This window comes from Notamacropus eugenii, chromosome 1 (genome assembly GCF_028372415.1).
Source record: "Notamacropus eugenii isolate mMacEug1 chromosome 1, mMacEug1.pri_v2, whole genome shotgun sequence".
Classification (NCBI taxonomy): domain Eukaryota; kingdom Metazoa; phylum Chordata; class Mammalia; order Diprotodontia; family Macropodidae; genus Notamacropus; species Notamacropus eugenii.
Window position 1 is genome coordinate 377,845,518 of NC_092872.1, and position 24,777 is coordinate 377,870,294.

General features: G+C 43.3%; 1 protein-coding gene across 3 annotated transcripts in view; it reads right to left on the minus strand.

Moving 5' to 3' along the window:
• Positions 1-1,397: 1,397 nt before the first annotated feature.
• CAMK2A (calcium/calmodulin dependent protein kinase II alpha) overlaps positions 1,398-24,777 on the minus strand; it is an 89,060-nt gene continuing 65,680 nt past the window's right edge. For 2 of the 3 annotated variants that reach the window (XM_072630705.1, XM_072630706.1), the window contains 4 exons: positions 17,356-17,431; positions 13,814-13,908; positions 11,125-11,353; positions 1,398-7,049 (listed from right to left, as the gene is read on the minus strand). In XM_072630705.1, the coding sequence (XP_072486806.1) occupies positions 7,046-7,049; positions 11,125-11,353; positions 13,814-13,908; positions 17,356-17,431 (404 nt within the window). In that variant the 3' untranslated portion in view covers positions 1,398-7,045. Of the gene's footprint in view, positions 7,050-11,124; positions 11,354-13,668; positions 13,909-17,355; positions 17,432-24,777 lie in introns of those variants that run through there. The other variant, XM_072630707.1, reaches the window with a different exon arrangement.

The window sequence follows — 24,777 nt, forward strand, 5'->3', positions numbered from 1 at the left end:
AGAACACAGAGTATCAGAAAGGGAAGAAGCCTTGGACCAAGACCAGAAAATGTTAGAGCTAGAAGGTTTTTGGAACTGAAAGAATCTGAGGAGTGACCTAGTCCCAACTTATTCTATATGACAGCAGCCCAGGCCTGAAGAGCTTTCTACATCTCTCACAACCCTTGGTCAGTAACAAGAAGTAGAACTTTTTTCTACAGTCCACCAAGTTCCAAGTTAACCCTTTTCAGAGCTGTCTCTCCTCTCAGGTACCAAAGCAGCTGTCAGAGGGATTTGCCCAAGTAGAAATACCCTTAATATACATTTTTGTGTCTAACAGGTTCTTTAAGGGGGAATCTCATTTTCCTGTTACTCCTGAATCTACTTAAGATTTAGATTCAATGTAACCCAAATTGAATCACCTTCCACCCCATGGGAACTCTTTTCTCCTAAAACTAACTTTAACAAATCACTTAGAGCTCATCTCATAACAAAAGAATTGAGCTAGGAAAAGCATAGTAATAACCAGATGCAGTAAGGATAGGTCACATAAACTACAAATGAAGAATTGAGGTTAGGTGACTTGAACAAAATCATACAGCTGGCTAGTAAGTGTCTGAGGAGGGATTTGAACAAAGCCCTTCCTGAATTCAGGTCTATTTTCTATCTACTGAGCCATGCTTACAGTCTAAAGGGGAGAAAAACAGTAGATATCTCAGTATCCCTTGTTCCAGTTAAGAAACAGGGAGAAATCCAAATGACCTTTAGCTTGGGGGAAGACGATGATATCAGAGATCCTGGATGGAAGAGCATTGGAGCTGGGCTATGAGTAAAGCCAGAGACAAATAGAGATTCATTAGATCCTAGATTTATACATTTAAAAATGGAAGTCTCTTAGAAAGGTAGCATGGGACCATGGGAAATTCTCTGGATTTCAAAGTTAAAGAACTTGACTTTGAATCTTGACCACCACTTACTAGCTTGAAGACTCTGAGTAAGTCATTTAACCTATCTGGACCTCAGTTTCCTCATCTGTAAAATGGGGGTAGATTAGAAGGTCCTTTCTAACCCTAAATTCGTAATACTAAGTGATCTTGTCCCACCCTTTCATTTCACAGAACTGGGTGACTTGCTCGAGGTGACACAGAGCTAAATAAGAGAGCTGAGATTTGAACTCAGGTCATCTGTCTCCAAATTCAGCACTCTCTCCCTTAGATCATTCTAAGACATTCTTCAGTCTATTCCCCATTCCCCAAATGGCCTGCTTTATGATGGTGTCTGACAGCTCCAAGGGGGCCAAGATAATTCTTTGAACCACGATTTGGCACAAAGGTCAACTGCTTAGGTGCTGGTGACCTAGTCTCCCCCTCACTCTATCTCAGACTACCCAGCAAGAGAGAAACAACCAAGGCTTGTCATGCACAGAAGTTAGTAGCTCTTTATTGCACTGGAAAACATCAAGAATAAAACAGATAGCACCCTCACTTCCTCCCTCCCCCCCAAATAACATAAAATTGAAACAGCAATTATTCAGGTCACATCCACAGATTCCCCAAAAACAACTTCCCCCCCCAAAAAAAAACAGTAACAATGCAGCACGGGCACATTGGCAAACATGCCCCAAATGAGGTGCCCCTTGAGCCTCATCCAGACCAGGGAGGAGCAGGGGCCAGGCTTTGCTCCATGAACAGAAAGGTGAAGGGGAGCGGAGTGTTTTTAAATATGTTTTTAAAAATATATCCTCTGCTGTTTTGTTTTTTTGCAATCACATGGGCTCTAGAGATCCACACACTAAGTTCGGGTGCTTGGGTCCTGCCCATTTGAGCAGGAATCATTATACCTCTAAAATATGCAAGAGTTAGAAAAGAGAATGCCTACTTCATACCTCCTTTGCCTTACCTTCCCCCAACCCACCTTCACCTGCTGGCCCCACTGGAAGGGTGGAATGAGGGATGAAGGGGTGTCTCTGGGGCAACAGTGCTAAGGATAGAGAAGAAAGCTCACCTTAAGAAGAGAAAGGAAGGATGAATGAACGGGCATTGAGAGAAGAGCACATTTGCTTGGTGATATACTATTAGGATGTCGGAGCTGGAAGGAATCTGAAATCATCTAGTAAAGTACTCTGATTTTGTACTTGGAGAAACTGAGGTCAAGAGAGGTCCGAAGTCTGGCTAAGTAGCACACAGCTAGGACTAGAATTCAGGGTTTAGTGCTTCTCCCAGCCCCCACTATGATCATTCTTATTACTCAGCATCGATGAATGACTATGCTTCTGGAGTATACCAGATAGCTCCATGGTTAGAGTAGGTAGTGCTAACAAGGTTCACGGGATCTGACTTCACTAAGGGCTCCTACTGCACTTCAGGAGCCTGAATGAAGATTACCTGCATGTGTTTCATGCTCTCATTCTTCTTCCATCCCCACTAAATATCTGGTGTCCCTTTATCTGAGCTAGCCACCAAGGAGGACCAAGGTATAATGCTCTCCTCCAATACCCAATCAGGGAATTTTCCCCAACACTTCAGCGATTAGGCTTGGGAGTAGGCAGTGGGGCAGAGAATGACCCCAGAAGAAGAGAGATGGGTTTCCTTGGCCCCCACAGACTCTGACATATCTACAGGGACTATGGAATTACAGCCTGAGAGCGGAGGGTGACCCAGAAGGGTGGGTCACCCCACTACCTGAGGGTGATGATTTGGGGAGGAGGAAGAGAGAGGATCCTCACATATTCACACACAGACATACTCACACATGCCAGTATTCTGATGACTCTAGTGTCTAGAATCACAGAATCTCAGAGCTGGAAGGGACCTCAGAGGTCCTCTGGTCCAACTCATACCTGAGAAGGAATTCCCTCTACAACATTCCTGATGAGTGGTCATCCAATATACACTTGAGGCTGTCAAGTGAAAGGTATCTCATCTTCCACTTTTGGATGGCTCTGATTATTAGAACTTTCTCTATATTGAGCCAAAATCTGCCTTTCTGTCACTTCCATTCATTGTTCCTAGTTTGGACCTTGAGGGCCAAGTCGCCTTTGCCCATGGCAGCCCTACAGAGGCATGAAGACAGAGATCATGCCTACCCCAAGCCTTCTCTTCTTCAGATTCAACATTGCCAGTTCCTTCAAGCAATCCTCACACAACATGGTTTTAAAAGGCGTTAGAAAGACACAGGGGCATAGGTGGGAATGAAACGGCCACTGACTCAGTTCCACTATGAGTGGCTTTTCCTGCCCATCTAACTGTTTTGAATGCTACTATTTAAAGTCACTGCAGGGGGCAGGGTGGGGAAGGGACAGCTTGTCCCTAAGCCTTTAAGGCACTAAGGGGTAGGGAAACTTGGCTCTGGAAGGAGGATGTGGAAAGGAGGAGGGCTGGTATTAGACTTCCATTCAGAATGGGCATGGGGATCAGGAAATCCTTCTTCAGTTTTCTCATCAGCAAAATTGGGGTGGCCGTTCCTGCCTCACCTCCTGCACAAGGCAATTTAGAAAATAGACTGAGACAGATGTGTAAACTCCTTGATCAAAAGTAACATAGATCGTTGTTGGCAAGGGAATAAAAGAACCCCATAGCTCAGATACTTATCTGGGCTGAAACCTTAGGGCTGGAAGGGACATTGAAGCTCATTTGGGCCAATGACCTACTCTACACTCATCTTACAGATAAGGAGACTGAGACTGCCAAAGATGAAGAGGTCAGTCAGGGAGTCATCAGTAAATCCAAGACTAGAATCCAGGGGGGAAGGGGGAGACCATGAAATCAAAAAAGATAAACCACAAAATTCTGGGGCTCTTTCCACTGTCAGGCTACCAGGTAGTTGTTGGACTACCAAGAAAGGGATTGGAGTTGGAGGAAGAAAGGGAAGAGGGGAAAAGAGAACCCTTCTTCTCTTCAGTATCTAAGAGAAGTCTAGAGTTTCTCTAGCTGGCCCCCCTCAATCTGTTCAGGGCCCCTTGGGGGATCAGAGGTAGGCTATCATAGACTTTAAAACAGTAAAGAACCTCAGAGAACATCTGGTCCAAGCCCATCATTTTACAGACAGGGAAGCAAGCCTAGAGAAAGGAAATAACAAACTCCTTCAGTCTAGTCCAAAGGGGTTGACAGGACAGTGGGTACTCTTTCTGGGACAAGGGAAACCTGTGATCAAAAGGTCAGCCTGGAAGAGTGGGCACTAGGAGAAGATGTCTTAGAAGCTTGGAGGAAATCAAACTAAGCAAGTTCTGGTCACTATAGAGCCCAAGAGCACAGCCAAGGAGACCCAAAGGGCTTCCTCAAAGGGAAAAACAAAAAGGGGACTATTGGTGGAAGACCATTTAGACTGCAAAGGAACTAATCTGGGGAGCTGAGTGAGAAAGTGGGAATACTCTCTGCCTGATATCCTGGGAGAGATATCCCACTAAAACACTGGGACTTAGGATAAGCATCTACTTGTTGCCATACTGGCAACCTGACTAGTACTTGTACATATTCCCAACCTCCTGCCCCCAATTTCAATCCCTTACAGAAGAGACCTATAGAGCAATGAGAACCATGACTTATAACTGTACTGATCCAATAATTTGGAGAATAACTCTTGTTAGGCTTTCTGACCCCTACCTCTAATTACCTACCCAACATACCCAGGCATTTTAATTACTCTGTCTTTCCCCTGCCTCCAGCTATAACTCCCCCACCCACACGGGCCCCTCTTCCCACTTCCCCATCCCCATGAAAGGAGCCCACGAACCCGAAGGTGCTGGGGAAGGACCAGGCATGGAGGACTGTTTGTCATTTGACAGGAGATCACTTACAAAGAAGTCAAGCAGGGAAGACTTAAAAAATGCCCATATTAGAAATAATTTGATAGTCCTGTACCTACCCTCACTCCACACACAGGACTCATGTGGAGGTCAGTGGGCTGGATGGGAGCCATCTCCCAGAGCTCAGTCTACAGCCCCTCATTAGTTGGGCCTTCCTCTCCTGAGATACTCAGGAGAAATGATCTTGCTCTGGCAAAACATGGCCACACAAAGTCCGTGAGACACAGAAAGGCAGCAACGCAATTCCAAATTGAACATTGAGAATACAACCTCTTTTTTTTCTTTTTTCTTTTTTTTTTGTCCAAAACACATGATCGGTTTTGTTCATTTTGTCAATAAACTTACTGCATATACAGTGTAAGGTCATGCAAGGAACACAGTGCAGACACAGCCCTGCTGGAAGGGCCAGGGCATCTTACGTCAGAGTCAATCCAGGGGAAAGGGAGAAAAACTAAGGGAGTGAAAGAGCGAGAAAGCAGGAAACTGAAGGGTGAAATAAACACTAGAAATACCGTCAGACCCCACAGGGAAAAGGCCACACAGCATCAGGCCACGTAGAGTCTCCCTGACCTCTCCCATCCACTGTTGGAATGCCCTGTTAAAGGTAAGGTCCACTGAGCCACACAGATGGCTTGGTTCTTCACAAAGGTCCAGGGGAAGCTTCTGGTGAGGAGCCAGGAGGCCAAGACATTCCTCCAACAGGTCAAGTTCTCCCTTGTCATTTCTGACATCCTTCATGGCCAGCTATGGTCAGATGTGGCCAGCTGTTTCAACGTTCATATCAGCATGCAATGCTTCTCCCAACTCCAACTCTGTCAGCAGAACAGAAGAGAACCTGGAAGGGGTGGGGGGCTGATGCATGGGAGAGGGCAGAAAGGAGAGACTCCCCAAAGGATGAGAGGTAGAGCTCACCTATACTGCAGACACCTAATCATTACACATTTATAGCTTCAGAAGTTAAGGGGAAAAGAGAGAAAGAGAGAGAAGTGAAAGAAACAACTACCCTACCCTAACCCACCCTTCCCCAAAGTAATCTGAGATATTTAGCTATTACATAAAGACCCATTTCAGCAAATACATGAAATCAATTTACCAAATACACAGAAGTTTGGATATCAAAAGGCATGCGGTCAAAGTAGAAGAGATTCCTAAAGGTTGCTTTTAGTTTTTCTTTTTTCCCCAAAAAAGATGATCAGCTTTCCTCTCTCAAATGTTACTGAAGCAGAAACTCTCAATCTATGCTGGAAGAATGGGTTTGATGAAATCCCTATTTGAAGCAAACGGCCCCACCAAATCAACAAGAAGGACAAGTACCCTGGTCTAGCACCAGTGTTCTTAACACTGCTTGTTTTCCCCAAAATAAAATAAATAAGTGAATAAATAAAATCCATTTCAATTTTCATACAAGGAAAAAAAGGGAGAGAGAGAATAGGAGGAGGAGAAAAGCCATTCACCAAGAGAAAGAAAATAACATAGAAGGGAGGGATAAAGGCAGTACCTGTATTTGAAAGCCCAAGACAAAATATCTGCCTAGTTCATGCTGGCAGCCAGATTCCCCAGTTTCCCTTTTTTGCCATAAATGACCTTCTCTATTGGGTCAGCTGCTCTTTTCCCAAAAGTGCCTCAAAAGAGGCAGGAATAGAGAAGAGAGATCTGAGACCTCAGGAAAGCTGGCAAACAGGGGCCAGCATGCTCTGCTAGCTAACTAGCTAGCTACCAAGGCCTGGCATCACCATGAAACAGGCTTGATTCCCCCTCTACACATTTCTACAAGGAGAGGTAGATGGTGGGAATTGAGGGTTGGGTCCAATAGGTATCACAGCTGACAGACAAGAGTCTGCCCCTGGGAAATTGTTAGCTCCCAGGCCTGGAGTAGGAAATGGGAGAATGGGGGGAGGAGTCCCTTCCTTCCACATTATTCTCTGTCCCAAGAGTCGGGAGCAGTTGACCCAGGCAGAGGAGTGACACTCTGGGCCCCTGGACCTGGCTCATGCACATGATCAAAAAATGAAATAAGCAAAACAGGGTGAGGAGAAAAAAGGAAAAATAAAGGTAAATAAATAACTGTGGCCGTTTGCTCTCTGGTACATGATGGCTTGAATTGGTTGGCAGGTTTTCTTGGCTTCTGTGAGGAGCGTGGTGGTGGTGATGATGAGGATGGTGGGAATTCCAGCACATGGTAGAACCAGCAGCCACATGCCACAGATAAAGAAGGGTAGATCTCCGTGGTGCAGCCAGGGAGTGCACAACCCAATCAGAACTTCAACTGAAAAATAGAAGTTGGGGGATTAAAAGAGAAGGGCGAGATCACCCAAGGATGAGAATAGTAGGTAGTGTATACTTAGGATTATAGGTATAGAAGTGTAGATTTAAATCTAGAAGAGACCTTAGAGGCAATTAAGTATAACCCTTCCCCATTTTGCAGATGAGGAAACTGAGGAACAGAGCATTATGTAGTATTTGCCCAGAGTCACACAGTTCAAGCTCTGCTACTTCTGTCAAAGACTATGCTTCCAAATTTCTGATTTGATCTGATCAGCCACAGTTGGACACACTGAAACTTCACTTTATCATGGTGATGTCATTTTAGGTCTCTTCGAAAATGAAGGACAACAACCAACCAACCAATTCTGCCAGATTTCTGATTTATAACCTAGGAATCATCCTTGACCCACCCTCACTAACCTCACATAGCCAACTAGTCGCTAAACGTCACCATTCTATCTCTACAGCATCTCTTGCATCTAACTCTTTCTCCTGTTCACACAGTCACTACTTTAGTTCAGCCCCTGTCCCACCTCCCATGGGCCATCCAGGTGATATAGTGCATAGAGAGCTGACCCTGGAGTCAGGGGGATGAGACACTTAAGTGCCTCAGACACTTAAATTAGCTGTGTGACCCTGGGCAAGTCATTTAATCCTGTTTGCCTCAGTTTCTTCAACTGTAAAATGAGCTGGAGAAGGAATGGCAAACCACTCCGTGTCCCATGACTAATTGACCAAATAACAACAAACCCTCCCATCACCTGTTGCCTGGATTACTGCAACATTCGCTTAATTAACCCTCACCTCTGTGACATATGTCCCTCCCCACTCCAGTCTATCCTCCTCACATTGCCAAAATGAGTTTCCTTAAGCATAGTTCTGATCAGGCTCCTCCATATATTCAAGAAGTTCCCTACTGTAGGATAAATTATAAACTCTGTTTAATTTGAGAAGTCCTTTTCAACCTATCTTCCCAGTCTCCTTGTCCAACCAGACTGGCTTCTGTTCCTCTCACAGACACAGCACTCTATCCTCCAATCCTGGAATGTCCTCCCTCCTCACTTTTACCCCATAAAATCCTTCTTGTCCTTCAAGACCCAGCTAAAGAACCGTTTTCTGCTCCAGAGAGACTCCCCTGATCTGACCAAATGCTAACACCTTTCCATCCCAATCAACTTGAGTTTATTCTCTTTATAGTTCTTTTGTCTGTACTTACTCAGCATGTCCCAAAGGTCTCAGTACAGTTTTAAGCCTTAATATCTAGGGGACCCAGTGGGCAGAGCACTGAGTCTGAAGTCAGGAAGACCTGAATCCAAATCTGGCCTCAGATACTGACTTGTTGTGTGACCCTGGGCAAGTCACTTAACTTCTGTTTGACTTGGTTTCCTCATCTATAAAATGGGGATAATGAAAGCACCTACCTTAAGGGTTGTTGTAAGGATCAAATGAGATAATATTTGTAAAAACCACTTAGTACAGTGCCCAGGACTAGTAGGAGCTATATAATCCTTATTAAAGCACTGAGAATAGTGCCTGGCCTACATAGCAGGCACGTAATTAATGCTTATTCCCTCTTCTCCCTCCCCTAATAGAATATAAGTTCCTTGTGAATAGAAATTGTTTCCTTCTCTGTATTTGTATCCCCATGTCTTTCTGACTCAAAGTCCAGTATTATATGCAATAAGCCATGTGGCCAAAAAAAAAAAAAAACCCCACGATCAACATTTGACCAGTTTTCTGGCTCCTTTTCCTCTTCCTAAAGTCTAAGAACTTCATAGAACAAATTTCCTTAATAAAAGGATTTGTTCTGTAAAACTTAGACTCAGTCAAAAGGCCACACCCAAGGACCTAGAAGGCCACAGGAGGCCCCATGCCCTAGACCTCTAATGTAGTAACCCACATTCTATCCTTGGTCCTCTTCTCTTTCTGCAAGGTATCTAGCAATCTCACTCATTCCCACAACTTCACTTCTCAACTCCATGCAATGGCTCCAAAGTCTCTCTTGCCCTTTCCAACCTGCCTCCCTATTCTACATCCATGACTTCAATGGCCACAGGAGACTTCCACCTGCATAGACCCACAGCCTCATGCCACCTGTTTCATTCTACTTCCCGACATGAACTGTTCACTCTGTCCAAAATGGACTTATCACCTCCTATATATACAACATTCTTTCCCAGCACAAAATCTAGAATGCTGCCCTGCTCCCGACCTGCAAAATTCCTTACTTACTTACCAAATACCTTATAATATAAAATATTATGAAGCCCAAATGAAATGCTAGCCCTTCCAGGATGATTTCCCTAAAATTAATCAGTAATGACCTTTGCCTTTCCAACCTTATTCATGTAGTACTCTGAACTTTTCCAATGAAATCTATAGAGTATATCTTACTGAACTCTCTGTATGGCCTGAGATATCTGAGGGCAGAGACCTTAGCTCATCTAATCTTCATATTTCTCAGAAAGGATAACAATGGTCTATAAGTTGTAGGTACTTAATGAATGTTTCTTTGAATACATCGTTATCCTTTATGAGCTATTTAAAGGAATTCTATAGTGAACCCTTGTGCAAAGTAATACAAATAAGTTTGTTTTCATAAATTCAGCTACACTCCTTAGTAACTCTGTGACCTTGGGGAAGATACATCATATTTGGGGGCCTTGGTTTCCTTATCTGTTAAACAGAGCTAACGACTGCCCTACCTCCCTCACTGATTTGTTGCCAGACAACAGGTTTACATTTATAAACCTCAAAGGACTATAAAAATGAATGCGCTCATCATGGTGTGCCTAGGCAGAGCACTTTGCCAACATTAAGGCATTACATCAATGTGAACTGTTGTTATTAGGTGGTTTGGGAAGAGAGAAGGGCGGAGATGAGGGTGAAGATGGGGGTGGGAAGGGGAGTGTATTGAAAAGACATAGAAGTGTGACCTCTGAATATTTTTTTGGAGGGAAAAAAGATAACAATCAGAATAGTTCTACTATAGAAAACATGTTTGAAATGCAGAACAATTAAACGTGTATTTTTAATGTCAACCGTGTAATTATTTGGGCTAAACCAACAGGATTCATAAAAGATAAGGCAAATGCCTTTTCTTTTATAGCTGAGTTTGGGAGTTTGAAGGAGTAATGAAGGGTGGAACACAGCTTTTATAAATGTTCTCAAATTCTAGATAGCTATGAAAATCCGAAAATCCTGTGGGGGTTAGGCTGTAAGACAAATTCCCTAACAAAGATGCGGGTTCACCTGACACGCCCACTTATTAAATTATATGACCTTGGGCAAATGCCTTAACCTCTCTGGTTCCCACCTTTGTAAAATGAGACGATCAGAATATCAGAGCTCTTCATGTCCCGTCCAGTTCTGACATTCTGTGTCCTATGATCTGGAAAGAATCTGGTGTAGGGAAAGGAATACGGAGGGCCCTGCTCTGACAATTGCTACCTGTGTGATTTCAGACAAGTCACTTGACCGCTTGGGGTCTCAGTTTCCCTGTTTGTAAAATGAGGGGATTGGATTAGTAATTCCCTCTAAAAACCCCTTCAGCCTTAAATCCCATGTCTAAGGTCCCTTCTATTTCTCACCTTCTGTGGTCTAGGGTCCCCCTCGGTTCCCACACTTTATTCTGTGCTCTCTTCCAGGGCTGTCATTCAATGTTCTGAGTTTCCTTCTGGCTTTAACATCTTTTAAAAAATGTACAAAATGGGCCCCTACAATGTGACTTGTACTTCCTGCCTCAAAATGTTGCTTTGAGAATCAGATGGAATAGTTTTAAGAGCTAGAGGAATGTTAGCCATTATTGTGACTACAACTGTGATTATTTCCAATTAAAAATAGGCAAAAGAATCATACTCTGTTTTGACATCGACGCAACCTAACTTAACTAGGACTGGATCCAGGGTAGGTGGTTCTGTATTAACAGGAGGTTGTCTACCTGGCAGACAATGACTTAGACTCTGCTCCAATAGCCAATCAAACCACAGCTATCCTTCAGACTCCACCTTTGGGAAGTCTCGATGTTAGTGCAACCTGATGTGAAAGGGAGGAAGGAAAAAGAAACAGGATCTCACTGTGGTAGGACTGAAGGTGCTCCGGATCTGTGGAAGTGGACGATCTGCCATTTGCCATCCCGGCGGTGCCAGATGCGGGTCTCCTCAGACTGGGCAGTGCGAGGGATACCACCAGCGTCCACATATTGTGTGATGCGGATGTAGGCAATGCAGGCTGATTCATCACCCATCAGATGGATGTGAGGGTTCAGGATGGTGGTATGGACAGGCTTACTGTTCCTGGACCACACTGGAGATCAGGGAGTAGGGAGCGGGGAAGGGTAAAGAGGGAGGGGGACAAGGAGTAAAAGTGGAATGGAACCATGGGATTGTACGTGAGCTGAGAAACCCTGAAGTCTCTCATCATTCTCTTTGCTTCACCAGCTCCCCCCACCAGAGTCCCCTTATCTGAGGGGACCTATCATCTACATTAGTCCAGAGGTGGAAATTCAACCACCAGATCCTGTCTTGCCCCTCAGACATCTGGGAGCCAAGGTAAGTTTTCTAGTGGATTACATCCTTTTACTGGAGAAGTTTCAGGAAATTAGATCACTCTTTCCCCAGAATGCTCTCCATGAGGGTAAGAGGGGGCAAAAGGTTCAGGAGGAATTACTACTGCAGAAAAAATACTTCCCAGTGTTGAAGAAAAAGTTCTCTCTGCAGCAGGTAAGGCAAGATGTCCATCATCCCTGCTTCAACATCAGGCTAGTTCAGATGGCAATGTCCACATAGATCCCCACAGCTTAAAACCAAAGCATCTCACAGTTGGAAGGAACTTCAGGTGTCATCTCATTCAACCTTTCACCCAGTGCAGGAATCTACTCTACAGAATCCTTGACAGAAAGCCACACAGAACTATAAGGGTCCATAGATAGCAGCTAGGTCCACCCCTAATATTTTTTTCAGATAATGACAAGAATTCCCATTTCCATTGCATTTTAAGGTTTGCAAAGCACTTGCTTCACAATCTCACAAGGATGATAGTACAAATATTCTCCATTTTACAAAGAAGGGAACTGAGTCTAAAATTACCTACAAAAGTTCTCATACTGAGCATGCTGCTGAACCTAGACCCTAAGCAAGAAAGCTTGGCTCCCAGCTCAATAATTTGCCTCCTCTGACACTTTGGCCCCTTAAGAACCTCAGGATTCCTGGGGTCTCTCTTCCAGGGCAGGGCAGGATTAGAAAGGCATGCTCTGACAAAATTAGCATAGAACCACTGGGCCAGGAAATCAGGCTGTATGTAGGCACAGTTGAAAATTAATGGCCCCAGAAACCAAATCCCAGGATATCTCTTTGACTTTCCACCATTGCTAGTGCGTATTAGGAGAACTATGGAAGATTTTGCTGTTATATAAGAGGGTTGGTTTGTTTTTATCTCTTACTTGTTCACATGACAAAAATGATGCAGCTGATGCCAAAGTCAGAAAGACTGGCTGAAGACTTCTCTGCCCTCCAGGCACAGAATCTGGGAGGAGGCCTCACATTCTAACCCAAATGGAACATTTAATCAGCTAGACCAAAGGGCCATAGTGGAATAAAGGCTTCCTCACTCATTTCTTTCCTATGAAGGAAAAACAACATGGGGAGTAGAGGGAGGTAAAGGAGCCAGGAGATGTGGGTTCTAATCCTGACCGCTTCTCACTGGCTGGGATAGCTTGAGTAAATCACATCTCTTTTTCTATAAATGGTGGATAATAATACTTACCCCACTCACCTCACAGGGTAGTTGTGAGGAAATCAAGCAATCAACAAGCATCTATTAAGTACCTACTATATGCCAACTCAGTACTTAGCTAGCATAAAGTAAATACTTAATAAATTCCTGGCATACAGTAAATGCTTAATAAATGTTTATTGATTGATTGAGTGGGAATGTAAAGATAGATGTGTCCCTGCCTTAAAGACGCTTAGATTTTCTAAGAAAACACTTGGGACTCTCATAGCACTAAGATAATGTGAGCTATTATTAGTTCCGAGTTGCCTGCTGTGTGTCCCTGGGAAAGTCCCTTCCCCTCTCTGAGGATAAGTGTTCTCATGTATGAAAGTGAGGTTGGACTTACTGATCTATTAAGGTTCCTTCCAACTCTGAGACTCCAACAGGGCCCCTTCGGATAACATAGCCGGGGGAAGTTTTCAGAGCCAGTAACAGGGAAAACAGGCAAAGGCAGAAACAGTCCTGCGGAAGCCCCAGATCAGCCCCCAGGTATCATGCTACCCCCGCTGGGGGAATGCACAGGACTGACAGACATGAAGAACAGAGACCCAGCCGCATGGCACACAGACAGGGGCGGGGTACAGCAGTGTGAGCTCCTCCCCCGCTCTTGCCCAGTTAACACCCCCAAACCTCCATCCCAAATGGTCAGCCGGCCTGCCTTTTGAGATCAGGACCACACTGGACAGAACCTGCGTGCCCCTATGAGAGCAACACCCTGAGGGAAAGGCTGCCTGCTCCCTGTCCCTCCGGGGAGCCCCGAGGTCCCTGCCTCTAGCTATGAAAGGGGAGGGTTGGGGAGTACAGTTTTCCTGGCCAGGGTTAGGAGAGGGTTCCGAGATGGTACCAACCCACGTTCCGCACGGGGCTTGTTGCAGGCTTCTTGGGGCCCTGCCTGTCACACTGCTATTCCCAGGAGGCTGAGACACGCTGCCAGCGGGCAGGACAAGCAACGAGAGGAGACAACAGGCACCACGGAGGGAAGGAATTGCTCACGGTTTTCAAAGTAGAATCGATGGAAGTCCAGGCCTTCGACCAGGTTTCCCAGAGCCTCAGGTTCAAAGGCTGTCATCCCAGGATCACACATCTTCCTGGGGAAAGCAAAAGCAAACAGGGACCTCCCTAGACCTCAGCTTCTTTATCTGCTGAATGGGGTTCCTGAGGCAGGGTTTTAGTAGATAATATAATCCCTTAAGGTCCCTTGCATCTCTTTTCTAAGATCCTTTCAAACTCTGAAATTCCATGTTCTCTGTTCTACAGTCCCCGAGAATCCTAGCATTTTATTTTTGTATTTTATTATCTTATGAATCTAAATGGAGAGGAGGACCCAAGGCTCCTAAGCAAGCCGTGAGCCCCATAAGGATGGTCTTCCTCTCTTCCTTCCTTTCCCTCTACTGCTTAATACTGGCAGAATCTCAGGGTAGGCAGGACATTTTGGCTCCTTGTGTGTTCACTTCAGGGGTACATTTTACATACTCAGATATTCAGAGATTAAAGTAAATATTGATACACTCACATGACCAAACACGCACAAACAAGCACATTTAGAGGTTTGAAGGCCAAGTGATCTGTGGAAGCAAGAACTGTCTCTGCTCACTTCTCCACAGTTACCACACAAACTGGGACTTCCTCATTTTGTCCCTTCCCACAGGAGGGGATGCCACAGAGCAACCACCCTAGGCTATCCCTCAGCCCTAGGACTATGGAGATCCCAAATCCAGCAGGTACAACATCAGCTCCATCATAGTGAACTAGGCCATGAGCACAAGGAAGCCCATTCAGGAATATTGATCCCCTCATCCAGTGCTAACATTTGGTCCACGTAGCTGACTGTTTGTTGAACAAAACATCCAAGCAGGAAGTGTCCTGACTCCCAGGGGGCTGTCAGACAACCCCTTGCAGTAAGTAGAGTGTGGTAAAAGCAGAATATGGAAGGCACTCCTTTCTCCTTCAGGGCCAAGGGCCCTTTTCCTTCTTACAGGGATCCGGTGAGATTTTGACTGAGAATTATCTCTGTCTTTTTCCCTATATCCAAACAGCCGCCGAACATTGAAGATTCTACCCCCAATAAATCTCCATTCACATAACCACCACGTTAGTGCAGGCCCTTATTTCTTCCCCCTGGCCTATTAAAATAGCTTGACTGGTTTGTCTGCCTCCGGTCTTTGTGCTCTATAATCCATCCATCCTCGACATGGCTGCCAAATAAATCTCCCTAGTGCTTAGTTCTAACCAGGTCACTTCCCTGGTCAAAAACCTCCAAGGCTCCCCACAGCCTTGAGGAGAGATTACAAACTCCTAGGCTAACCCAGCATTTAAAGCCTTCCATAATCAGGCTCTCTCCACCTTTTCAGATTTGTTTCACGTTATATGCCTTCACATCATCTCAATTTCAAACAAAGCAAACTATTTGCCGATGCCCAGTCTCTTCTTGCCTTCTCCTGACTTCGTGTATTTACACAGGCCATCTCCTCCTTATTGGAAACCATCTTTTCCTCCAAGGCAAAGCGCAGGTGCTAACTCTTTCAAGAAGTCTTTTTTGATTCTTCCAGCTCAAAGTGGATTTCTAAACTTATCTAGCAATCTAGATCTCTCGTTTACCCTTTTTACCTTCTGCTTTGCATTACACACACGCGGGCGCGCACACATGTCTGCTATTTCCGTGCCTCCTTTCACCCCCCAGCGGCTTATAAGCTCTGATGGCTTGTCATTTCATCTTTGTACCCCAGAGCCAAGCACATAGTAAGTAGATGCTTAATAAGTGTTTATTGAATAGAATGTGAGATCCCAGCCCAGAGGATAAGCTAGAACAAGGTGGAATGAGCAGGGAGTCCATTAAAAAGTAAAGATCATTCTACAACAGTGGTTTTCAAAGGGTGGTCTGTGGACCCCTGGAATCTACAAAGTCAAGACTATTTTCATAATAATACTATGATGTTATTTGCTTGTTAAAATTCTCCTTCCCTTTCTAGCTAATTATCTGTGTGAGGCTGGATTGTCACACACTTCAAGCAAAACAATATATTGCAACAGATTGAATGCAAAAACAGATATGAGAATCTCGCTCTCTTCTATTAAGCCAAACATTAAAGAAATTTGCAAAAACGTAAGATAAACCTGTGAAGACTCATAAGAACTGATGCAAAGTGAAGTTGCGATAGTGTACAATAATCATCCGTGAACGACTTAATTCTTCTCAGTAATACAGTGATCCAAGACCATTCTGAAGGACTTAAATAATGAAAAATCCTATCCACCACCAGAGAACTGATGGAGTCTGAATGCTGATTGAATCGTTCTTTTTCTACTTTATTTCTCTTGTTTTGGTTTGGTTTTTTTTTGGCCTGTGCTTTATTTTACAACATGACTAATATGGAAATATATTTTACATCACTGCATATGTATAATCTATATCAAATCGCTTACCTTCTCAAAGAGGAGGTTGGGGAAGGAGTGAGGGAGAAAAAATTTTAAATGAATATTAAAAACTGGTTTTACACATAATTGGAAAAAATAAAATATTTTAAAATGCAAAACAATGCCACTCTTCTCACTAATTTTTTTTCTTTGGAAAGATATAGCTATTTTTATTAACATGTAATTGATTTGTTGTCATTTTAAATGAATTCAATATTTTAACCTATAAAAATTAATGTTTTATATATTTTTAAAATAAATATTGTAAATTGATCTTGCCTTAATTTTATTAAACTAACTTATTAAAGAATATTTTACTGTCTAAATGTTCAATGTTAATAGGTATAACACACATAAACAAAAGTTCTTCTGCGTCTTCAATAATTTTCAAGAGTGTAAAGGAGTCCTGAGACCAAAAACTTTTGAGAACTGCTGTTCCACAACATTCTCACCATAAGCAGCAGCATGGGTAGAGAAACATTACCACCAGAAACCCCTCCAGGGAACATCCAGCTGCAACCCCTCTACCCTGCAACTCATATATACACACCCACTCACACACTCCTGGAGAGTCCAGGGAATTCAAGGAAGAAATAAAAACATCTTTTCCTTAGGGAAGTAAAGGATCATTTGGCAGCAAAAGGAAGAGTCTTCAGGGAATGAGTGTTAGGAAGGCATGGGACGGAAGGCAAAAAAGAAACATAAATCATGCTCCAGAGAAGAAAATTCTAACCAAGAGAAAAAAACTTAAAATGAGTTTAATCTAAATGCAAAAGAGGAGTTTGCATTGATCCATGCCCTCAGCAGACCTTTACAAATAAAAGTGAGGTGAATAGGGATAGGAAAGGGACTGGCTCTATGCTTTTGTCAATTAAAGAGTTCCCAGGTGAGGAGAGCCCCTCTGTTAGTGCATGTTGATAACTTCCTTGCAATTGAAGGTCTTAGAGAGTAACCAAGAGCATAGAAAAATTAAATTCTTTGCCCAAGATCACACAACCAGGATGAGTCACAGATAGAATCTATGCATTATGCCATGCAGGGATTAAATCATGTCCTCATAATCCTTCAGCCACTTCCCTCCCCTCTTGCCCCGGATATTCAGAAGTACCCATCAAACTCACGTGTAGGACTCAAAATCCCCATTGCTTATTGCTTCGATCAGCTGCTCGGTCACCTTAATGATTTCTTGTTTTCTCACTGTAGAGCAAGGAGAAAATACAAAGAAACACAAAACACAAAAGGTGTTTGTAGCCTGACCAGGAGGAAGCATTAACAATGGTCCCTGGAAGCCGCTAAGTCGGAGGCTAGTTCCCAGTGGCCAAATGGGGAGCCCAAAGAACTTGGCTCTGGGCTCAATTTTTAGGAACCTCCACTTGGTGGTAGTAAGACAAGACCTCAGGCAGGCAGGAAGCAGATGCCTCTCTCAGCCTGAAAGCCCTTGTATCCTAACTGATACCCCTACCTCCAGGCTCTACCCTCCCAATGCAGCCTTCAGAGTCACCAAGACAATCTTTCTAAGGCACAAGTCTCATCAACTCCAGCCTACCTCACTCCCTCACCCCCATTTCTTTTTCTCTCCTGTACCTACCTGACCTTGTCCCCTCAGCTAATGAACTGTGCCCCCTTCTATCTCTTTGCCACTGTCTTGAAGAATTCTCTGCTCATGGCTCCCCGTCCCATCTATCCTGAGAAAGATTCACCTAAAATCCCTTAGGGAGTACTGAAGCCAGCATAGAGTAACAGGTGCATATGATTCCCACCAACACTAAGGAGAAAGGACATTTTCTATTAATAAATAGTTCACAGTTATACAGGTCTTAGTGCTGGAAGGGACCTAGGACTTCTTGACCTGAGTCTGTGAACTTTAAATATATATATGTGTGTGTGTGTGTGTGTGTGTGTGTGTGTGTGTGTGTGTGTGTATAAAACTATATGTGGACATAATTGGTTTCCTTTGTAATCCTACATATTTTATTTTTTGCTTTAAAAACGTTCTGAGAATAGGACTATAGCTTTACCAAACAGCCAAAGGAGTCTCCAATACAGAAAAAAGGGTTAAGAATCTATGATCTAAACCAGGAGTGGGGAGCTTGTGGCCTTCCAGATCCTTGGGTGTGAACTTTTGACTGAATACAAGTTTTACAGAACAAATCCTTTTATTAAGGAGATTTTTTCTGTGAAGTTTGGATTCAGTAAAAGGGCCAAACTTGAGGACATAGAGGGCCACAAGTGGCCTTGAGGCTGCAGGTACCCCACCCCTGATCTAGGCCAATTCCCTCACTTTACCTATGGGGAAACCAAGGCCAGGAGAAGTAAATAACTGAAAGGTGAAGGATCCATGAAATTACTTATAAAAAGTGCTTAGTTCAATGCCTGGTCCATAGCAGGCATTATATAAGTGTTTACTTAGAGGCAGTTGGTCGCACAATGAAAAGAGCTCCAGGCCTGGTGTCAGGAAGACTGGATTCAAACCCAGCTTCAGATACATAACAAGCTGTGTGATCCTGGGCAAGCCAAGCAGACTCTTTTTGCCTCTGTTTCCTCAACCGTAAAATGGAAATGATAGTAGTACCTACCTTGTAAGGTTGTTGTGAGGATCAAATGGGATAATGCCTGTAAAAAACATTTAGCACAGTGCCTGACCCATAGTAGGCACTATAGAAATGCTCATTCTCTTCCCTTTTCCTTCCCTTACTCAAGTAACACAGGTATTAAGTTGAAGAGGAGGGGATTCAGCCCAGCACTTCTGATTCCACATGATGCCCTCTTTCCACTTCTCAGCATGGCCTCTCACCTAGCAGTTGACTCCCAACAGTCCTTTGCCTTAGGACAAGAAGTTGCCCAATGTTTAAACAGCCAGTGTAAGAATTAGGAATATAACCGAGGTCTCCTGACTGCAAGTCTTGTGTTCTTTCCTCCACACCAAGCCTCACAAAAGCATAGAGTTGGAAGGGACTTCAGAGACAATCATACCTGAACAGGAATCCCTTCTACATCACACCCACATAAACAGTCATCACCACTTGTCAAAACCAAAAGACTTATACCTGGATATAAGTCAGTCAGAGCTGGTGAACCCCTACTCCAAGATAATCTGAGAGTGGGATACTTGGTTCTAAATCACAGCCAGAGGATGGAGCCTGATTCTAAAGCACAAGCAGAGGATGGAGTCCTTAGGAAGTCTTAAGTGATGAAAAGGGAGAACCTTGTATAAGTAATGAAATCCCAGGAGCCAGCTGGCCTGTAGGCAGGGTGTTAAATATCCTGCCCTCAGCATTTTTCCCACTGGGGGCCTGTTAGTGAGACTGAAACCCTGGGACTAGAGCTAGTGCAAGCCACTCTGCTGCCGTCTCCTGCCGGCTGGCCCACCATCAAGTAACTTGATTCTGGACACACTCAAGCAGGCCAGGACCACGCCTCCTATGGGAGAACAAACTTGGGCCCTGGAGGACTACAATTATAATAGCTCATGTTCCTACAACTCTTTCCTGTAAACAGAACACTCTCCTCAGAAAAAAAAAAAAAAACAACGTACGAATGTGGAAAGACAAATAGTGTTTTATATTTTACAGACAAGGAAACTGAGACTTAGAACAAGTGACTTGTCCATGCTCAATCTGGTTAGTTCCAGAACAAGATTCCAACTCTAATAAGAATCGCAGGGTCATAACCTGAAGGGGAAAAAGGATTTATTAAAAACCTAATATGTGCTAGACACTATCCTAAACAGTTTTACGAATATTCCCTGATTTGATCCTCACAACAAACTTGGGAGGCAGGTATTGTTATGATCCCAATTTTACAGTTGAGGAAACTGAGGCTGACAGAGATTAAGTGGATGTCCAGGATCACACAGCCAGTAAGTGTCTAAGGACAGATTTTAACTCAAATCTTCCAGACTCCAGGCCTGGTAGTCTATTCATTGCACCACCTAGCTGCCTCAAGCTACTACCTAGCTATCTAAAGGATGAATACTTTCTGTGACAAAAAAAATAATATTTGGCATTTATACAGTACTTTGTGGTTTGCAAAGGATTTTAATATATTATTCCAGTGACTTCTTGGTCAGAACCTGTGATTTCATGGGTGTAAAGACCTGCCAGTGAGGAACTTCTCTCTACCAAAGCAGATCAATGACTGCTCTGCAACCTATGAACTTAGAGAATTTTGTCTGAGCTAGTGAGAGTGAATGACTTACCCAGGGTCATATGGCTAGTTGTATCAAACATGCCATCCTGACTCCAATGAGCCTCATAATAACTCTGTAACATAGGTATTACAACTATTATCTCAATTTTACAGATTAAGCAACTGAGCCTCAAAAAGATGGAATTACTTGCCTGAGATTACATAACTTATCTGTGGCAAAGCCGAGCCTCGAACCTCAATTTTAAGATTTGAAATCTGGGGCTCTTTCCACTACCACACCATATGGTAATACTCCAATAAGTGGTCATTCCACCTCTACTTGAAGGCCTCCAGAGGTATTCCCATGCACTTCTTGAGGTAGACCTTTCTATCACTGGACATCTCTAATTGACTCTTAGGTGCTGCTAGGTGACGCTATTGTGCACAGAGAATTGGGTAAGAAGACCCATCACCCTGAGTTCAAATTCAGGCTCAAACATTTACTAGCTGTGTGACCCTGAGCAAATCACTTAACCCTGTTTGTCTCAGTTTCCTCATCTGTAAAATGAGCTGGAGAAGGCAATGACAAACCACTCCAGTATCTTTGCCAAGAAAGCAGCAAATGGGGTCATGGAGAATAAGACATGACTGAAAATAACTGAATGACCACAACCAAAACATGACTTATATGAGCCTCAGTCTGCACATCTGTAGCTTCTACCCACTGGTCTTAATTCTACTCATCAGTGCCAAGCAAAAATACCTACTCACTCCTCCACGTAATCATTCATCATTAAGTACTTACCTATGGGCTAGACACTGCGTTCAGTGTTTGAGATACAAAGACAAAGCAAAACAGCACTTGCCCTCCAGGAATTTAAATTCTACATTTGTTGTTCAGTTGCGTCCAACTCTGCATGACCACATTAAGGATTTTCTTAGCAAAGATACTGGAGTGATTTGCAATCTCTTTCTCCAGCTCATTTTACAGATGAGGAAACTGAGGCAAACATTATGGTCACACAGCCACTAAGTGTCTGAAGCTGGATTTGAATTCAGGTCTTCCTGACTCCAGGAATTCTATCCTCTGTGCCACCTAGCTGCCCTTACATTCTACATTGCATTATCCTAATAACATTTACCATGTGCCAAACACTGGACTAGATGTCAAAGCTATAAAAACAAAAATAAAAGTCTCTACCCTCAAGGTGCCTCCTGACAGATTTAAATATATGGAAGACAAATTGGAAAGAGGGAGCAGCTGGAGGGATCAAGAAAGGTTTCACGTAGATATTGTTGAGCAGAGGCTTAAAGGAAATGAGTGACTTTTCCAGTGTCACAGTCAGTGTGTGTCAAAGTTGGTACTCTAACTTAAGTTGTCCCAGTTTCTAGGCCAGTGCTCTCTCTGCTGTTCTACATGGCCCCTCTATGAGCCCCATAATATTCCCAGAACCTTAAACCCTTCCTCGAACTTTGGGTGTCTTTTCAGAAGCTAAAAACCAATTGACTGAGCACTGAGAATGTCTGCCCCAGACCCATCCTTCTGGCCAGTCCTAATATGTAGGCATCCCTCCAGCAGCTCTCTAGAGGCAACGAGCCAGGTCCCCACTTGGTTCCTGACATTTCACATAGATGGTGATCGTTCTGGCCTCTTGGGAACACTTCTTTTCAGAGAGGAGAAACATGAGGCATTATGACTTTAAGCAAGTTTATGAAGGTCAGATAGTGAGTCAAGGGCCAAGAAGACGACTAAGTTCCCGGTCAATATATCCCCATGAGGGGCAGAGCCAGGGAATTGTAGAGCAGAAAACTGCTGTGGGGAAGGAGAGAGACCAGGGTTCAGATGATGGTTCCTACAGTTAGTAGATTTTTGTGACCTGGCCAAGATAATTGACTCTCCTCATCTGTAAAATTCAGGGAGGGGGATGTCTTTGTAGCTCTAGATCTTCAGAGCCCATCTAGTTTCAACTATTCATTTCAGACATGAGGATACTGAGGTTCAGATTAGTGATAATACTTATACTACCTACCTCATGGGTTTTGGGTTTGGTTTGGGTCTTTTCTGAGGCAATTGGAGTTAAGTGATCGGGGTTAAGTGCCTTCTCCAGGGTCACACATCTAGTAAGTGTCCAAGGGTGAATTTGAACTCTGGTCCTCCTGACTTCAGGTCCTGTGCTCAATCCACTGCACCACCTAGCTGCCTTATCATGAATTTATTGTGAGGAAAGTCTTCGAAAGAGGAATTACTGCTATGATCTTCCCCTCATACCTCCTTAGCCATCCCAGAGACTCCTTAGTCCAGTGTTCTTTTTATTAGATGGTATCAACCACTCCAAGAGAAGATGAGTGGAGGGGGCCAGGTTTAAAGATTTTTTTTAAGTGTGTCAGTAATTTAACTATAATTTCTTCACACACATACACACACACACACACACACACACACACACACACACACACACACACACCCATTTCAGGTTCTCTCTGCAATGTGAGCAGTAGTCCCTTTCCTCCTTGCCCCCAGCCCTCCCTCCCAGGGGAAGTGTTGAGAGGGTCAAGAGCATGAATGGAAGAGCCTTTGAAGAGCTAAAAAATCATTATGCAAATACAAGGAAGGATGATAATCTGAGAGACTGTACTTTGCTCTTCCTGTTCTTAATGATAGGCTCTCTCACCTCCAAAAGAAACCACATTAGCCTTTTACCTTCTTACCTTGTTCAGGTACTGCCTGTGACCGCCCCCTTTGCTCTTCATGAGCCTTGGGACTGGAAGGGACCAAGAGGTCACCTAGTCCAACTTCCTCTAATTTTATAAGTGAGAAAACCATTAGACTGTGAGTTCCCCTAGGGCAGGAATTGTCTTTTCTCTTTCTCTGAATCCCCAGTGCTAAGCACATAGTAGGCACTTTGGAAATCTTTATTGACTGATAGACTGAAACTCAAAGAGGATCAATATTTTTCCCAAGATCATACAAGTAATAAGTTGGAATTCAAGTCTAGCTCCCTCTAATTCCAAATCCCCTGTACTTTTCACTATCTAAATCAAGAAAATAGTTACAAATAAATATGTAAAATATACATATTTAAATGTATATATGAAAAATACATATAAAATATGTAGAAATACTTATATACAGATACAGAAATATATAAAATATTTATATTTAAATATATATTTGTGTAGAAATATGTAAAATATTTATATGTAAAATGTATAACTGTGTATAAATATATAACATTTATACATAAAATATTTATATAGAAGTATATACAATAATGTCATTTAACCAGTGGAAATGACATTAAAGAAGAATTGATGTGATTTTCCAGCATTTCCCAAGGACCTTTAAGCTTTTCTATCTGACTTGGAGGTAAAACCTTCCCTCTGCATTATCTGACCCATAAGAATGTGAGGCTCCTTGTGGGTTAGAACTGTCTTACTATTTGTTCTTTGCAAACAGAAAGATCTTAATTAATTCTTTGTTCATTCAAACGCTGCATTGCCTCGTTCCCTTGTCTGTTATTCACCATGAGAAGCTAATATCATGGAAACAGCCAAAGGAGACACACAAACAGGAGCTGACAATCAAGTGAGTCGCTCCTTCCTGCAGTGTGTCATGGTAGAGAGAACACCGGCTCTGGACAAAGAGAGCTCAAGTTCAGATCATGTTTCTGATACTATCTATGCGACTCTGAACAAGTCACTCAGTTTCTTTGAGCCTCCCTTTCTTCATCTGTAAAATAACAGAGTTGGGTTGAGTGTTCTCTGAGGTCCTTGTCACTTCTAAATCTATGATCCTATCAGCTCAGAGAGTATTGCCCTCTCACCCTGCACTACCTTCAAGAGGAGAGGCAGAGATAAGGAATTTATATGGATATAGTACCCCAGTCAGGAAAGGAAGATAGCCAGAACGACCTAGGCTTCCTCCCTCTTGCCCTACCACTACTTGCCAGTATCTCACCTTGTTCAGTATCTTTCTTCCAGAGATGTCTAAACCCACGCCCTGGTCCCCTTCTCGTTCAAAGCTAGTGTCTTTTTTTTTTTTTTTTTTGGCTCTTTACCAAATCCCAAGATCAGAACTCTCAGACACCATTAGTTAGCTACATCATCAAGGCCCCATCCCAGCTGACTGAATCATAGCTTACCTCCCTCATCAGGGAAATATTTACCAGAAGGCCTTCCTCATTTATAATACCACACATTTAGAAACTGGCACATGCTTAAAATTGTGTAGTTAGCAAAAGATCACCCAAGTTAAAATTCCAGCTCAGCTACTTACTGCCTATGAGACCTTAGGCAAAAGACTTATATCTCCAGGCCTCAGTTTCCTCGTCTGTAATATGAGGGAGTTAGACTAGATTATCTGTAATAATCTTCCAGCTTTAAATTCTATGATCGGAGGCCTAGTCCAGTGATTC